The sequence below is a fragment of the Nymphaea colorata genome, chromosome 9 (assembly GCF_008831285.2).
Source record: "Nymphaea colorata isolate Beijing-Zhang1983 chromosome 9, ASM883128v2, whole genome shotgun sequence".
NCBI lineage: Eukaryota > Viridiplantae > Streptophyta > Magnoliopsida > Nymphaeales > Nymphaeaceae > Nymphaea > Nymphaea colorata.
The window spans coordinates 15,057,695-15,075,794 of NC_045146.1; the positions used below are offsets into that span (position 1 = coordinate 15,057,695).

The 18,100-nt window shown below is 37.7% G+C and overlaps 1 protein-coding gene and 1 long non-coding RNA gene across 3 annotated transcripts; both read left to right on the forward strand.

Moving 5' to 3' along the window:
• The first annotated feature begins 259 nt into the window (after positions 1-259).
• On the forward strand, positions 260-2,400 carry LOC116261357 (uncharacterized). Its single transcript, XR_004174279.2, has 3 exons — positions 260-521; positions 2,008-2,090; positions 2,205-2,400. It is a non-coding gene; the product is annotated as an uncharacterized LOC116261357 (long non-coding RNA).
• Positions 2,401-8,335: 5,935 nt separating this feature from the next.
• On the forward strand, positions 8,336-14,037 carry LOC116260482 (deSI-like protein At4g17486). Of its 2 annotated transcripts, XM_031638862.2 has the most exons (5): positions 8,336-8,710; positions 10,098-10,373; positions 11,779-12,066; positions 12,813-13,053; positions 13,536-14,037. In XM_031638862.2, the coding sequence occupies exons 2-5, from the start codon at positions 10,163-10,165 to the stop codon at positions 13,558-13,560; spliced, it is 765 nt and encodes a 254-aa protein (XP_031494722.1). In that variant the 5' UTR covers positions 8,336-8,710; positions 10,098-10,162; the 3' UTR covers positions 13,561-14,037. The 2 variants fall into 2 exon arrangements, with proteins under 2 accessions (XP_031494722.1, XP_031494723.1); XM_031638863.2 differs by lacking the exon at positions 13,536-14,037 and having other exon boundaries at positions 12,813-13,325.
• The last annotated feature ends 4,063 nt before the right edge of the window (positions 14,038-18,100 follow it).

Sequence of the window (18,100 nt, forward strand, 5' to 3'; positions counted from 1 at the left end):
GTTCTGTTCTAGTAAAAATTCCAAACTTTTTTTTTTTTAAATTTTGTCTTTTCTTCCTTAAAATTTGAGTTCTCACAAATTCGTATTCATGTACATTTTTGTGAATCTCACCTTCTAGTTTAAGTTTAAATTTTAAAGAGCCTGAGCTTTAAATTCTTAGCTAAGCTTTCAAATTTGATTGTAAATCTAGCTTAAATTTCAATTTTTTTATTCTAATGACAAATTTTATATGATTATTCTTTCAGAAATAATAGTTAAGCAAACCCAGCCAGAATTGCAGATCTAATCCTCTTAATAACGAGGCAATAATAGACAAATCCAGTGTGAATCAATGAATTCTAAAACATGACTCGTCACCATCACTCCTTATTTCTTTTAAATTGATATGCTATAATTTTATTAATTAAAGAAAGCTTATGCGCATGCAGGGTCACATGGCAGTGCCTCATAAATCCGTGGTTGACTTCTTGTATCAACAATGCTTGTGCTGATCTTCTTCTCTTTCGGCCCCATCTCAACAGGTGATATATTTATATGTTTTGATGTATAAAAGATTCATGTAAGGACCACATGTATCCATTATGCTTCGTAAAGATGCAGTAGTGCCAGGATGTGGTCTCTCGCTCAGAAAGCGAAGGATTTCTATAAGACGAAAGACAAGTTGGGGAATGGTGTGGAAGTGGAGTTAGGAAACGAGAAGAACACAGAGTAAGAAAGCGCGTCATGGTCTAAGAATCAGAGATGAATTAATGGCTACGTTGCATGCGCGTTCAGTTTGCCTCAAGCGTGGTTGGAGTTGCAGAAAATGAACTCTGAGTTAAATTGTTTTTGCTGGACGTTTCTCGGTTAATACCTGTGGCATTCAGTGGATGTCATTTGCTAATTATTTTTTCTTTGGATGTTTCTTCTGCCTGAGAGAGTTTGTATCCAACTTCGAAACGCAGTAGAGTTGTGGATGATTGGCAATTGGCTAGCTAGCTCTTCAAGGGACAGGGCCTGCTCTTCTCTTCAGATCTATCATTAATCCATATTATCTCCAACTCAACTGTTTCTGGTGTACTGCTTTCTCTACCTTTTTTTTTCCGTCCACTGCACTGGCCGGAACCAGAAACTTGAGGGAGAGGTCAAATTGCCCATGCAAAGTCCTGCTTATAGGAAAACGAAATTGAACTCTTTTTTGCCAAAAAGAAAAAACAATTATGTGGAAAGGGATCTCGAAGTCCGATCCATAATGATCTTATATAATAAAGTAGCGGGCCAATTCTTTGCGGGTTCTTGTCCAGCTAGCAGCATTGAATGGGACCAAATTAATTAACTTTGAAAACAATCCACAGGAAAAAAAGCCTGTCATATATATATATATATATATATATATATATATAATAGTTGATGGGATGCAAATGAGGCCAGATCTAGTATATGGACATGCTGAGTTCAGGAAACAAGATGAAACTAGTCTTTTATTTGTCGGAAGTTCAATTTCTTTAAAATGGAGAACTTTTTTGAAATATTAACGTGCTTTCTAGCATTTTTTTATTTGTTTCTTTTTCGTTGTTTGGTCTTTACTTTTGCATGAAATGAATAATATGGTTTTTAATGCTACAGTCTATTATGTTCTGTTATTAAAAATACAGAATGAATTTCTTATGAAACATTACAACAGACTTAGTCTGTTATGAACCTTCGTTTTAACCATTTATACATTTGCATGTGTTCATTTGTTTGAATTTTTAATGGCACTATTTTTATTTTTCATGTACAGTGACACATCTCACTTTCCGCTTCATAACATTTTTTAGGCTCATTTTCCCACTTCTGCTTTCCGTGTCGTTTTTTCATATTCATTTTTTTAGTTCTACTTAGTATGCTTTTGCATGCATTAAGTTTAGTTGGTACATGTAGCTGATGGGCAGATATAAGAAATAAAAAATCATCCCTATAGTACCTACGATTATACTTTCATGAGATTGAGAAATTTGATTACCTTAATTTTTTTTTTCGTCACAGGCTCACCGCTAAAAGATATTAAATGCAAATGGTCACAAAAGCTGGACATTACAACTTAGCGTTTCCAATATAGATCGGATCTGGTACGAAGTATTTATCATTTTTCTATTACCATTACCTGATTCCAGCCTGACGCCTAATAAATTTTAGTTGCTCGCTCCAGATCTGACCCATTTGCAACTCTATTTATTATGCAGGAAATGGAGATCGAGAGATTGCAACCGAGGCTCCGAAGATGATCAAGGAACACAAAACTTAAAAAGGTTTTAATAAACCGGTTTAACTTTTAAAGAAAAATGCTACACGCTTCGAAATTGTACTTACTTCAAACGATTTTAGAATAATAAGAACCCAACCATTAATAATCTAAAGTCTGGTGCCATGAGACACATAAATCCTCACAATTGTTTCAGATTGGTGCTTGGCATTCCGTAAGGTTGGGGGTATTAGCCCTCGATAGATTTTTTCTTCTGTAAAGGCATTTATGTTATTTTGTACAAATGCAGGTCTTCTTTTCTGAGAGTGTCTGTGTTCATTTGTGAGTGAATAGTAAAAGATCTGTGCGATCGTGAATGTAGTAGATTATTACTCTGAACCACGTAAATATTTGTCTTCTTCCTTGTTAATTCTAACCCCTTCTTGAAAGTGCAAGAAAAGAGTTTGTGTTGTTCCTAACACATTTTAGCTGTGACTACTGATTACACCTTCGCATATGAGTAGAATGAACAGCTCAATTAATTGAATGCATCGTCCTATTGTTTCATCTTTCCACTAGTTGCATATATTTTTTACACCATGCTTAAACTACCTGTCGGTCGGGGTATGATGAAATACTCATTTCATACTACAGACATATGATAGCTCCATTTAGAGGTTCCCTTGATTTTGCCATTTTCTAGACAGCTCCAAGCACAAAAATTTATTAGCCAAAAAGTTGGTTTTGATAAATGACAAAGTTGAAACTTGACCTAATGTATACAACTTGACACACTTTACATTTTTTTTTCGATTTAATTCACTTTTAGGTATTCTGGTAGATTCATATCTGGCGCCTCTAGATCTGTGACAATCTTGATTGATGTCCAAGTCACTAGGGCTCTCAGTAAAGAGCCAAGCGGAAAGAAGGCCACTTGTGTTTGGAATTCGATGCAACTTGCTCGGGCACATTTCATGTGCATGAAAAAGAATCACAATCCCCGAGGATTTTCAGAAAAATATCACGGTCGAATCCATGTTTTTGTAAACTATTCGCATTTATTTTACAACTTTAATGGACTTTAAAAGCTTGGAGGGCCTCACATTGACGCAGCTGTTCAACTCTTGCTCAAATGGGTGGCTTCTCTTTTTTATCATTGGAAAAGGAGGAACTGAGTTTTGGCAGCCTTTATTGTATTTTTAAGGTTTTTTAATTTATGTAAGCCTAAATTAAGCTGTGGACTTCAGATAAAACAGTGGAAACTGAAGGAACTGATGGAAATATATTATTTTTAATATGAGCAAAAAAGCCCTTGTCATTTTGAAATGACAACATAAAAAATAAAATATTTCGTATGATTTAATATGTCGGCTTTATATATATCTTAGGTTTTTATTTGACAGTCGCCGTATTAATGAATTGAAAAGAGATAAACAAAAAGCTGAATAATAATATTGTCTTTATCAAAAGAGGGCACCGTGCATGATCACGATTACAGCTGCGCTTTGCTATCAACTCCATTTATGTTAGTACTGGTTACATAGATAGATCATACGTCATGCCCGATTATTTATTCTTTTCAAATTCGCTTACCTACATGACATCTGCTCAAGAAATCCTATCTAATTATTAACTGAGTTCTGACTTGCTATGTTCGATTGGAATATGAGAAAAGCATAACCCAATTAAGTATATATATATATATATATATAATTTCAAATCTCGTAAGTTCTGCTCCCGTAGTAAACTGAAATGGGATAGTTGGCGTGCTGGAAAAGAAAAGGAAGGGCGTATTGAATGGAGAGATTTTCGATATAAAAAGGGAGGAGTCGATGCACCGAATTCATGTTTGTTCAAGTATACGACTACCTTGTTTTGCAATTAATTAACTTTTTTTTTTTTTTTTTGTCGTGGAGGAGGTAAATGCCAAAGGTGGAGCTGTTTATGGAAGAAGAAACGACGAGGGTTGGCGTACATTGTGAGGCAGGAGAAATGAGGGCGATGCTCGACAACCGAGGCCCAACTCCCCGTCTTTAATAAAGCCATAAAGACACGCACCACACACTTGGCACGCAACCCCAAGTCACGAACTTGTGCATCGCATCATTATTGTATCTGGTCTGGACGGAATCTCCAGTTCTAGAAGACCAGAAATCTTGAATTTCAAGATTTACTTGGATCTAGTGGCAGCAGCATCAATATCTGGAAATGTTTCTCTAGATTTAGATTCAACTTGTGATTTCCGCCAGACTGTATGGATCTTTCGATTCTTTTCTTTTATTTTTTATTTTTGCAGTGAATAGTTAAAGTTTTATACGTTCATACGATTGGTTTTGGGGGAGCTTATACTTATAAAATTTGGTGTCATGTCATATTTCAACGCCTCCAAAGTGTGCTTATCTTATTTAAATAGTTTATGCATGAGCGAGTTGTAAGAAGAGAATGTGAAATGCGTCAGTAGTTGAAGAAGACCCTGAGCCATGTTTCAAACTTGTTTAGATTGGGTACATCTTTATCATTAAATAAAAGGACATCTACAAAGTTAAAATTAGTCAAAAGTTGAAAGAAAAAAAGTAAAGAATAAAAGGGCAGATGGATATATATTTTTTAAGAGCTTTCTTCTACTAGAACCCAAGTATATATATATATATATATATCATATTCTAAGGTTGGGCTTGGCTATTCAGTCCCCCACTTGTTGCTCAACTTGCTTTGGGCAAGCCTTGGTCCTGGTCAATTCATGACAATACCTTTTCATTTTTAGTTATTTTTATTTTTCAAATTTTAAATTGAGGAAGAGAAACCGCCACTCTGGCTTGTAGGTCACAAGTTACTGGCTATTAGCTGACACCTTCAGTCCCCTTTGTCTCCGCGTCAACCTGGTTTTTGATCTGCAGCCAACTGTGCACAGCTGATCTACAAACTCGAGTTAATCCTTCCTTCTCATAAAATTGAAACTTGGGTTAAGATGTTTTATGTGGGTTTATATTTCATGACATGCAACCATATATAATTTCAAAACAAAGTTATTTACCAAACACATTATTGTTACAAGGAAAATCAGTCTGCTAGATGACTACCAATTTGCAATTTCCTTTTCAAATGCGACAGAAACACTTGAGCCTAAGATCTTATTAGCGAGGAGCATATATAGAAGATAAAAAGAAGCGTAGCTACTGGCCATCATGTGCAAAACTAGTTTTGATACAAAAAGCAGGTTTTTGGCACAGTTTTAGACTTCTAGTATCATAAAAAATGATGAATGGAAAAATCGTCATCTAAAATCCCTGCCTTCATTGGTTGCTATATTTCGATGGCGAATTACTGACGTTCTGATGTTGAATTGTAAAGAAGATCCTAACAAGTCGATCAAAGAGAAAGAGAATGGAGCAAGAAAGTAAGCCAAGTTGACAAACCCATATTTTACCTCCAACTTTTCGGAATTTGAGAGATTTTGAATGCCGACCACCAAGCACGACTAATTTTTAAATCGACCACCCTATCTATCTTTCTTGAAAATGTTCACGTCTTGAGCCACATCATGTAACATATCATATGTATGATCATGATGTCATTTATTATGGATCAAGGCCCTGTGCCTAACATTTATGTCATGTGGGTGGGCTATCGGTACGGATATACGTGCAGGTGCAAACACCAGTGTGAAAGCATGTTCAAAAAATTAATTTAGATGCACAGATGCGTGTTTGTGTACGTGTGTCACATATATGGTTAACCATAAGATCTTAAGCAAATAAAACACATATTTCATTCTTTATACGAACCAGATATAGATACTATATAAAAAATATACTAAAATTAAAAAGAAAAGGTTACGTATGTCAAGGTGTCGTATCCCATACCAACCTGGTCGGAGTACCGGCACACCGTCCTTCCAGAGCTTACCGTCCAAAACTGTATTCCATAACCATCTATGTGTCAAAAACAATTTTACTCGTCAACTAGATAGATAGTTGAAGCAAAAAGAAGAAGAAAAAAGTGTAAACTAATATTAAATGACAAAAATGTCTATCACATTTTTCTCCTTGTTTTTCTTGAATCAGACGGTATTAATTAGATAGTTAGGTGACTATAAAAAACTATAGTCACCATTATATATATATGTGTGTGTATAGATACATGTCTGTTCATTGAGTTGCACAACAATGAATGAATAAAAAAAGCTTTCAAAAATTTTCTTGAGAAGCTTATTCCAAAAGGATCAACACATGCTTTTTCATTTTCCTTTTTTTTTTTTTCAATTTACTTGTTAAAGTTAGTTGGCAGATCTTACCAAAAATACAACTTGAACTTTTGACCTCCATCAATTGAAAAGCTTAAGCTTGATAATATATCGATATGATGTTCTTTAGTTATGCTACAATGACATAGCTGTAGATGAATGGTGAACCACTTTCGTGGAATTTTCTTTAAAAAAATAAACGAGTTTTGTTTCACATGCAGGTTCTTGAAATCTTGAAGTCTATCCTTACGTATATGATTAACATTTTGAAACATAGAAAGGCAGACTGCACCAAGCAAAAACCAAATCTTTTCTTGCTATTAGCTCTTGCTTATGCTATCATTTATTACTTCATGTCTCCTAAGCACTTTACAGTAATTATTATTATTTTTTTCAAAGTTTTTGTTATGAGAGCCTGCTCCCTAAAAGTTAAACCTAATTAGCATGTGCTGCGAGTACAATACCATGAAAAGATTCAAAATGTAAAGCAACAAGTTTGACACCCAGTCCTTCAGACTCCCTGCTGTCTTCCATTGCTAGCAGTAGCTAATCCTTGCCTGTAGTAGCATACTCAGAGGCTATTTGACAATGGGAATAGGTCGTTAATGTTTCATGAATTTGCCTTAAAAATTGAAGTAGATTCACAAAACATATATTTTATACCGCATTTTATGAATATGCTTGAGAGCAGCTTCATGGAACATGAAGAACAATGCATAATGTTTCTTTTTCGTTCAGTGGGTAAGTTGGAAGAATCTTCCCTAGTCTTACTTGTTTATTGGGAGAGAAAGCCAAGTACTAAACTTCGAACTTTAGATCAATGTAATCATTGTTGAGGTGTGTATCGGGACTGTCACTGTCTTAGTCAATATGCATCCCACATCACAGCAATAAAAGCGGAAACATATGCAACTCACTAGAACAAACGGGTAACGTGCCAAATCCTGAGGTGCAATGCTTATAGTTGATAGGAAAATGAGAAAAAGATTATGAATGAATGTTAGATGACTAATACAAATTCCTGTTGGATCTAGCACCTAAGTTAATGAGTGCCCAATACAAATAGACACATGCCAATGTCTATAAACCGATAGAACATATAATTTAGATTTGCAAGTATGAGATAGAAATTAAGGTTTTAAAGCTCTTATTGTCCATCAATACATTCTTTAAGCGAGCACTTGGCACCAAGATCCCATGTTGCTTTTCTACTCCTAGATGTGACTTCCCACACTTGCTTGACTTCTTGCTCTACAGCCAACAAGAGCATGTGTACTTGGATCACTTTAAGTCTAGTCTTCTAAATTAGAGAAGGTTGAGAGTTCTGATACTCACCGGTTGATGTTCTTGGATAAGCTTGCCTTTTTAATTAGAGAGGGTTGGGAGTTCTACAAGAACAAGTCACACACTTGATCTTAGCCAAAAGGCCAAGAAAGGTATGTTTTACAAGAAGAAGGCAAACTTTTAATAGTATAACAAAAACTAGCTTAACTTTGAATTTGTTTCATTTAATGCAACATGAGTGTGCCTTCATTTATTATTATTATTATTATTATTTTCTTTTGGGCAAGATTTTCCATGAACGGTTCAGGTTGAAGATTTTCAATGCATATAAGACGGAGCCAACTTATCAACCGGTGAAGACCTTGGAGCCACTCACAGCTTAGGGAAAAAAGAAGGAGACAGGTTAGTCATTTGTGGTAATGAAAGGGACAGGCGGGGATAGAAGTGTCGTGCGGGGTCCAATTTCGGAACTGCAAACACAGTTCGAACAAAAGGAAAGCTGGATAATTATCTGTAAGCAAATTCTGATAAAATTTAGGGTCGAAGAGGAAAAGAGGAAGGTAAAGGAGGGAGGGAGGGAGGGAGCTGGCGGAGAGGGCAAGGGAAGTGGTGGGGGTGGGGAGGCAGGGGGTTGAGGTGACGGAGGATTTAGCGTGGGATTGACGGATTCCGCCAGCGCCATCGGCGCCGTTAAACGTTCGGTCTGCTCTTCATTTCCCTCCAAATCCTGTGCCTGAGAGAAAGAGATTTGAGAGGGAGGAAGAGCGAGTGACAGACAGAGAGCGCTTCGGGAGAGGTGCTTTGTCTGGTTTCCGGTTTTCCGCCTTCTTTTACTCCCTTCCCGCTAGGAAAGGGTGGCAATGCTGGTGCTGCCATCCTGAGTCCGACAGCCGCCGCCTGCTTCTGGTCGCTTTCGACTTCGACAATGGAGGGTTTCTTCTTCCATGGCTCTGCTGCTGCTAGTCTTCTCCTTCCAGCAGGTCTCTCTCTCTCTCTCACTCTCTCTCTCTCTCTGTGTGTCTCTGTCTCTCTCTCACATACACACACGCTCTCTCTCTCTGAGAACGCCGTTCTACTTCTTCTTCTTCTTCTTCTTCCTAATCGTTTCATGGTTTAGGGTTTTGATCTTCGTTTTGTTCTTTTACTGCACTTCTCTTTGTTGTTCAAGTAATGTATGCCTGCAGAACCGGATCCAGGAGGAATTCTGGATAGGATGGCAGGGACATTTTGCTTCTGGCGTTTCAGTCGCCGTTTTCCGTATCTGGAACTGCGAAAGTGCCCCCAATCTTTAGCCGTTGACCTATAATTGCGTAGATCTGGGCTTATCTGTGGATCTCTCTCTCTCTCTCTCTCTCTCTGTGTGTGTGTGTGTGCGCGCGCGCGGCAATGCAGCTAAGTTCTTGACAGATATCTTGGTTTCCCTTTCCTCATTCCTTCTTCCGCTTTATTTTCCTTATATCATTTAGTGAGATGGCGGGCGTCTGGCTGTGAGCAGCCGCTATTTGTCTTCCATTCGTCTTGCTTCTTAAAATTGGGATTCCTGGGAGTGGAAGTCCTTGCTTTTAGGGTTTTCTTATTGACGATGAAATTAAGCTATTTTTGGTGAAAGTGCTTCGCCATCTACTAGTTATCGTAATGGTATAGAATTTTGGCTATTAGGACAGAAGGGCATTGTTATTCTCTTGAGTCATATGTTAGAGATTCTCTCGGTTTTGAGTGGACTCTGACGGTTTCTTGTTTGGAGGTTCTGTAATGCTGGGAAGGAAAAGAAATCCCGATCTGTTCCGTAAAATTCGGTAATGGTATGAGCTATATTGTGACATATAGACGCAAACATTGACTCAGGATGCTCGCATTTTCCTCACTTCTGCTCCTTTGTCCTTTTTCTCTTTTCCTTTCAACTGTTCAGATTTGTGCTCCAACAGGCGTTCTGGTGCATTTTTACATGCATGAGTTTGACTTAGTCTTTTACTAGATAAAACTACTGCAGGGTCACTAGAGAGATTAGGGAGTAGATTTCGTTTTATTTGTAAGTCTAAATTTCGTCATGATTTCTTGGAACTCCAAAAATCTCCTCCAAGTACATGGCGGAACTCGCTTAGAAGTGCTAGCGATCCCATACTTTTTGGTAAACCATCTCACCTTTGGTACATATTGACCAATGTCAGCTAGACATGGTTTACCTGTCCCATAATTGTCTTGGTTGAGATGGTTGGTGATTTATCTAGCCCACTTTTTTGACTTGTCTTAGACTCTTAGGTTATAACCGTTGAAATGATACTAGTCATCTCCAGTTGCTACAGTCGTTCATTTGGGCTGATTCGATGGTGTTTGTTGTTCATTCCTTTTGGTGAAATGTGCAAGCAGGCTGGATGTAGCACCTGTTTCAGTTGATTACCTCTGCAGTCGGAGATAACTCAATTAGTACAATCATGAAGCTCACATCGAAAAAGGGACTAAACGGTATATTGCCTCTTCGGCTGAGAGGAAAGTCGGCAGCTCGATTTTGCATGTTCTCCAAAGTACAATCATCGAGTGTGGACTCTGGAAATGCACCGGTTTATCTGAACGTGTATGATTTGACACCCATGAACGGCTATGTATACTGGGCAGGCCTTGGAATTTTTCATTCTGGAGTGGAAGGTGAACCATACTCATCAATTTGCATCTCATTTATTTTTAGTGCTTTTGTTTCTTAAATATAGATAGGCGAGCATCCCTCATTCCCCAGAATTGCATCCTCAGACTTTCAGGATGGAATTTTCTCTTCTTCTGAAGTTTTCAGTTGTTGAGTACCTTCATTTTTATCTAGTTTTTCACTTTGCTTCTACTTGGTAAAATTTGATCTGATATAATGTTTTAAGAAACCTTACCTGAGCACTAACTGGTAAATGGTATATCCATGTAGGCACTGCATGCATGTGGCTTCTCTGTGCCTATTTTGGGCAATTGATATGGAAGTCCACTTATGCCTACTAACCCATTAATGGACTTCAAAGCTAGAAACACTGTTGGAAATTGGGATGTTTGCTGTGCCCTATGATTCCTAAACATTCACAAGTCTTTGAAGAGTGATTTGCGACATGAACATGAAGCACTGACAGCTTGTAGTTCTCATATCCTGAATGCTGTTTGTAACATTTGTGACCCGTAAGACCTATAATTATGGTCAATAACTGTTTGTCCAAATTCACCAAAATCTATTACTCTGTTATCATGCACGAATTATGATGACATTTGAACCAAACATCTGGCTATTGTGCATCAGTGTCATAAATATGATATTTTCGAAATATGGTGATATTAATGGAACAAATGAGAAAAACGAAAAAAGAGAAAAAACTGTGATATTTTGATAAAAATGTGAAAAATAAATTTATCGATTTTTTTTGCAATTTTTTTGCACTTTCTTCGAGAATTTTTCATTTTTATATTTTTAAACATTATATCATCAAGGACTCAAATTTAAACTTAAATTGAAATAGTTTTCACTATTTTTATCGTCATTAAAACATTCTTTTATCACTTTCATCTAGTTTTATTTATGTCTTCTTATTAGTTTCTCATTTATTTTATTTTTACCTATTGTTTAGATTTTTTTTTCATTTTTTAAATTTTGCTGCAATTTTTCTGAGAAAAACAACTTTGCTGAAAAGTACCCAAGAAAGCCTCGCCATTAAAAACCTGAGAATGATATTTGTGACAATGTTTTGCATCACATATAGTGCTACTAGAATTGGTTGCTTCATATTTATATTTTATACCTTTGGATATACTAAGGGGAGGGCTGACATTCTTTACATCAAAATATAATGTAGCAGAAACCTACTGGATACAGTGACACTGTTAAGTTTTCAAGCATACAAGATTAAGTCTGTATGTCTTTTTTGGCATGGTTGCGAGTGAGCAAGCACTATGAAGCTTGAGATAATTTTGAAGTCCTTCCTTGTGAGCTAACTTTTACAGAGTGAATAAAAGAATTCAGCATGATACACAAATCTCTAATTGGTTTCTTTTCCTCTTTGACTGTTTCCTCATCTCAAAACAGTTCATGGAGTGGAGTATGCATTTGGGGCACATGATTATCCAACTAGTGGGGTTTTTGAAGTCGAACCTCGACAATGTCCAGGATTTAAGTTTAGGAAATCCATTTTGGTTGGCACGACATGTTTGGATCCAGCTCAAGTACGAGAATTTATGGAGCGTCACTCTGTAAATTACCATGGTGATACATATCATTTAATTGTCAAGAACTGCAATCACTTCTGCAAAGATGTCTGCTATAGGTTGACTGGGAAATCGATTCCAAAATGGGTGAATCGACTGGCCAGAATAGGTATATTCTCTATCTACTTCTCTTTTTCCTTTCCTCATTGAAGTAAAGTTTATGTCTCTTTGCACATCACATTTTCCTTCTGACTTGTGTAAAGAGTATGTGTAGTACTTACATAAGAAACCGGGATTATTACTTCGTTCATTTCAGCCTCTGACAATGAGTTTAAACTCTATAAAGTACTGGACATTTTGTGTGTTCTTTGCACTCTTATTTTTCTTTATGTTGTTTATAAGTCATCAATAGCAGCCAGCAAGCCTTCTCTGCTTATGTTCTCATTGGGTGGTTTACTGTTTATGTGCTTTATTTTGTTATGTGATGGTCTTGACAAACAATCCTTATGGGGCTGCAATTGATCACCCCTTTCTCCTTTGACATCTTGTTGCATATGCTTGGAGAAAAAGGATATGTCAGGTGTCATCTCACCTTGCTTCCCTTCTTTCTTGTCTTCTCGTTCATTCTGGCAGGAAATATATCGTGCTTTGTGTTATGTTAAAAACTCAGGGTGTCAAGACAATATGGTCACATTTTTATTTCTTGATCATTCCACAAATAAATTCCAAGTCACTGTATTGGACCTTTTCTTTGTTGCTGTTTGCTTGACTGGGCAGTAGGTTGTCCTCTCAATTCAAGTTTGGATGATGATATTTCCTTGTGCTATGTAGTGGATGATCATTTACTTACAGTCTATAAGTTACCCTAAATTTCTTTTATCATGAGGATAGTTGTTGGTTGATACTTTATTATAGGGTCGCTATGCAACTTCCTGTTGCCTGAGGGTCTTAAGGTTTCGGCTGTACGGCATGATCCTGATTATCAAAATTGCGACGTTGAGAAGAGGAGACTAAGAACTGCATTCAGCTGCTTGTCATCAATTTCAATAAGACAGAGGCACTTGTCTGCATCATCTCCATTCCTAAATTCACCCTTCAGTGGGAGCCTGCCACCATGGGAATTGAGAAGGTCCAACAACAACTCTTTGAAGGAAAGGTAAGATCCTGCAGGATTAGGAATTTGAGATTGCAAAATTTTAAAGTTCTCATGAGACTGACGATGCACAGTTCTGTTTTAAATTTTGTATCATTCCCGTCGTGGCCATGAAGAAATTAATCTGTAATTTTGTGCTGTAGCTCCTCTAGTGGGAGAACCTTGTAGAATTATGTTTTATCCTTTTTTTTTTCTGGGTTTCTTGTGTTAATTTTCAGATTCTATTAGTCGTACGAGACCATTATCATGGTCAGGCCTATCTTTCGTGCATTTAATGAGTTCCTGAGTAGCTATGAAGGTACTTTCAGCTTTTTTATTCTGCCGTGGAACTAGAGTGTCATAATGCTTCGACGATATAATTATATATCAGGCAGTCATAATGTGATGACGACTTTAAACACTAACTGCACTTGCCTATAATTGTTTCAGAGCATTATCAATTTGCCTATAATTTAATCATTAAATCATTGCTACTGCTTGTTTAGGCAGCGGGCTCTAGGATCTTGCTGAACCTGTGGAACCTTATTGGATAAGCTGCTGAATATTGGTTTCTGGGAATACGAGGCAGTGGTGATGACGTTATTGGGTGTAGATAAGCTGGCTGCATGTGGAATCAGTCCTGGTATAATGAAGTTGGTAACAACAATGATGGACTAAATCTAACCCCTCAAAAAGCGGCTGTTTTAAAGCTGTAATGAAACATATGTAGGTCCATTTCCCTCCAAAAGACGACTGGAAAGAAGGAAAATCTTCTCGCGTCAACGTGCGTTGGCCTGCCTACGCTATTCTTGTTGAGACTACAAAAATTTGAGTTCCTTGAGTGCTTGTGGTGGCTAACAAAGTAATGACCGGGTGGACATCTTTTGTTTGTAATTTTGTTATCAATGACTACTATTGGCACAGTTGATATAATATATTGGCCGAAAACAAGTGCCAGAACAGAATTTATGTGGTTCTAATGAATTTGGTTTCTGTACCATTAAACAATGGCGAGTATATAGCGTCAAACGCGTGTGTGATCTATCATTTTCGTAAGTCATGCTTCTGTCTAAGCAAATCAAAGACATAATAAGCACAGTACAATATAGATGGCAGATACTAATTATAGCCACTATGGATCTGTTGTCACGACATATACTACATTAGGCTCTATTGTAGCACCAAAATGGGCTATTTTGCCCTCCTTCCCAAATTCTTATGAATTCTTAGTGTGTCTGGTCAAAGAATTTCAGCACATGCTTAAAGCTAAACTAGGAATTCATTTTAACTTATTTTTGTGCTTTGGATCGTTTGAGTATTTTGCTGCAAGGTGAACCAGTTATGACCTCCCTTGTGATTGCGGACGTGACACATCTCTCGCTCTCTATCTAATATATGTATTAGTAAACCTCATGTTCTTTTAACAGATACGGTACTCACACATGACAATTAAAATTTTTGCATTTTTTTACTTTAGAAAAACATGCAGCATTGAAGCGGTAACGAAAAAAGGCACTTGATTGGACGTGTTAAGATTTAAGTGCCCAAATTACAGATAAGAAAGACAATTAAACGGAAAGTTTCGAACCTTAATGCTCTTGTCGTTATTCCCTAAATACTTGGTAGCCCTGGCCATGAATATGGTTGCTATTTGAGGTGATGGCAAGGCCCATCAGGCATCCTTTCTTTGTCAACCATCTGGCACTACATGACATGCAACTCAATAAGTTGAACTCAGATGAAACAATAAAGCCTCAATGCTTTATTTCCATCTTCAAACTTTATCCTAATGTGCTCCTGGTGCTTTTGTGGACATTCACTGCGAAATGTGTAATAGTATGCTTCTTAATGATGTTTTTGGTTCTTATCTTAGTGGAAGTCTCGATCTGGTTTGGTTCTAACAACTATGGTTATATGGCCTGACGAGCCTCTCCATTATGACTCTGCAAGTCTGCGATGATCGCTTCGGCCCTTCTTCTTTCTCATATCCTGAAGGACGTCGTTCCTCATACTCCCACAAAGGGAAAGAGATCTGGGACGTTCCGCTGCATTCTCGCATCTGCATTTTCGTCTGAAAATTGCAGTTCCCTCGTTACCCATGCCTTCTGGCTATGGTGCTGTTTCCCAGCCTATAGGAAAGAAGAGCGTTTTCTCCATTCGAGAAAAGACGCCACGTCGCTGTGCCTGAGTTTGATCTCATTCATTTTCTTGACGGGATGATGAGACTTTCCAGTTCTATTCTTTTCTTTACAGATCATCCAACAGGAGCTCACATCCCGTCCTTTTCCGTTCCCCAGTTTGAGGAGAGTTTTGTCGCAAGCAGGGGTCGCTACCAGATAAGAACTCATTATGTCTTGCACCCAATTGCAGATGATGATGTATGGGTTTCCAAAACGATCAAACAAGACAAAATAATATCGACCATGTTATCCACAAAGGGTACCTGAAAACTTGCCTGAGAAAGCAAATGCTTTTGACATCCGGGCGAGTGATCAAGCAAGAGAAGCAACTTGTCATCTTCCCAAGTCGACTGGTGATTGTTGGGGGAGTAGTGCAACGTCAGCCACAAGCGGACGGTCGCTCTGATTTCCCTAAGCCGCTGGTTCTTATTTTTCTACAGTATACTAATAGATGGGGGTTAGTTTTAGATCAAAGGGTAGCCGAAATACTCTGCTTAAAGGTTAAGCGACCAGGTTACGTGAACGGCCATGCCTTGAAGATGGACGGGAAAGATAATTTTTCTTTGGTTGATCGGCGTAGACCAAATCTCAGGTTCCTTCTCCGGATTGTTAGCCTCATCCTGCGGTAACTTTTACAAAATTATGGGTTTGCTTTTACCTTTTCAGGCAGCCCGAACAAAGCTTCCAAATTTTGGCCTTCCCTCTCTGCCTTTCAGGACAAAAAGCTATGCAAAACAAGGGCCCTAAAATTTGTAGAAAACGTGAATAAGATCTTCAAAAAATGCGAATGCCCCCTTTTGGTCTGCAATGCGCCAGCCAAGAGAGATGGATGAGGTGGACACTGGGCATTATTGATTAAGGGAAAGTTCTTGCACTTGATGTACAACTAATCCGTGATTAAAAGGCGAACTTTCTGATTTATATATAGCAAAAACAAAGTGGATGGATGCCTCGCAGCACAGAGGGAATGCGTCGTTAGTCTTCTTAATGCTTCTGATGCACATCTCATGGAACCTCCAGCTATTCTCTGAAAAGAGAGAAAACAACACCAAATAAATATGAAAACTTCCATTCATGGACTGCAGGGACAACTCATAGTGCACCCGAAATTCATAATAATAAACACCCAAGTTGAAAACAATTCGATCCAAAGCATGTTGTCCTAGTACACGGACAATGACATTCACATGGAAGTGCTAATTAATTTAGAAAGACCACACCTACAGCTATGGCCTTCTGGATAAGCTTATCTCATTCCCCTGGTCGCCTTCTACAATTACACACACATAGAGATGGGTGTTTGAGCATATATAAGCACGATGATCATCAATTTAATTTTCATATACATTAGTTTACAAAATGAATTGCAAAATCATATTTGCAATGCTAGAAAAATTAAAAATATATATATGCTGAACTATGAAAAAGAAGCAACAATGTCATTCTAGGACACTGTACGCATATATTTGTCGTTTTGCGCTATAACTATTGAAGCATACCATGTACTTTGCATCTCATAATGCGATGCATTCAGCATAATTTTAAAGCCATTATCCGTTTGGGGTTAACCAGGAAAATATATTCATAAACATAAAAAATTCTATGCATTTTTTTTATCTCTCTTTCACACACACACACACACACTCTCTCTCTCTTTTTCTCTTTATATATGGAGGGGGAGAGAGAAAAAAAAAAAGAACAATAACTCTAGAACTTATTTGTGAAATGGACAAGTGATCAAAGCTATATGATCTCAGACAACCCTCGCGCTTTTTATTTGATTTTTGTTGTCATTTTTTTTCTCACCCCTCTCTCTCCCGAATCTTTACTCTCCCTCACTCCCTCCTTACCCCAACTCTTCCCCTCCCTTCTCATCTTCACATCACCAGTGGACCACAACGCCATTGACTGATGCAGGCGGTTGCTTCTTCCCCTTCCCCAACTCTTCTCTTTTCTGAAGAAAAGGTGGGTAGAGTTTGAAGATCGCCACTTTGGTGCTTCACCAGTGCACCCGCCGGGTGGCTGGAGTCAAATTGGGTGATTTTAGATAACCAGAATCATTGTTCACTCACTCGTATTACGAGAAAATATATACATACTGGAATTATCTTCATTTGTTAAATGTAGCAACCGTTTATGATGTTTTTAATAAGAGTAGCAACCGTTTATGATGTTTTTAATAAGAGTTTATAATGTATTTAATTATGACTTTTTAATATTTAACCATCGAGGAACTTTTGGCAGTCAACAGTACAAATAAAAATAAAATAAATAAAAAAATAGAGAGAGATATATATGCATAAATAAATTAAATTGTTAGCATGACATTGTTGAAGAAAGTTGAGGTAAGTCTTAGATTACAATCATTCGTCCGTAGGTAATTCACTATTGCAGAAGTGTGAAAGGAAAAGGGTACGGCAACGTGTAAACACATAAACCGCATGAAAATTTAGCATATCCTGCCTAGGGGTGTAGGGGGGCGTAGATGTGTCGAGTTCTACGCCTAGCTCTCCTTTCCTTTTTCTTCCTAACTTAATACAGAAATGTACGTCGCTCGCACACCAGGTTTCAGATGCATGTTTCTAAAGAAATCAAAAAGAAATAAGGGAGCAGTACAACGAGTCATGACACCCACCAAGCCATCATCCAGTCAGAATAAAATTAGGAGCTAAAAACAATTGGGCTCTGGCTTTAATGCTTTGGTGGAATTGACCAATTACCGGATTGTTTAAGAGATTACTTAAGTGACAAGAACATTGATTAGCTAAAAGTAAACCGAATCCCTAAGCTCCTTTGCTTATAAAATTCACCCACTCTCCGTCCTCCACCTCATTCCCTTTCTTCCCACACTCTGGCCTTAGTGGAGAGCTAACCAGAGGGAAGGTGGAAAT

Coding starts and splice junctions, on each gene's coding strand:
- LOC116260482 (XM_031638862.2), top strand. CDS start 10,163: ATGAAGCTCACATCGAAAAAGGGACTAAACGGTATATTGCCTCTTCGG. Junction 10,374..11,778: donor TTTTCATTCTGGAGTGGAAG/GTGAACCATACT, acceptor ATCTCAAAACAG/TTCATGGAGTGGAGTATGCA. Junction 13,054..13,535: donor AACAACTCTTTGAAGGAAAG/GTAAGATCCTGC, acceptor CTGCTTGTTTAG/GCAGCGGGCTCTAGGATCTT.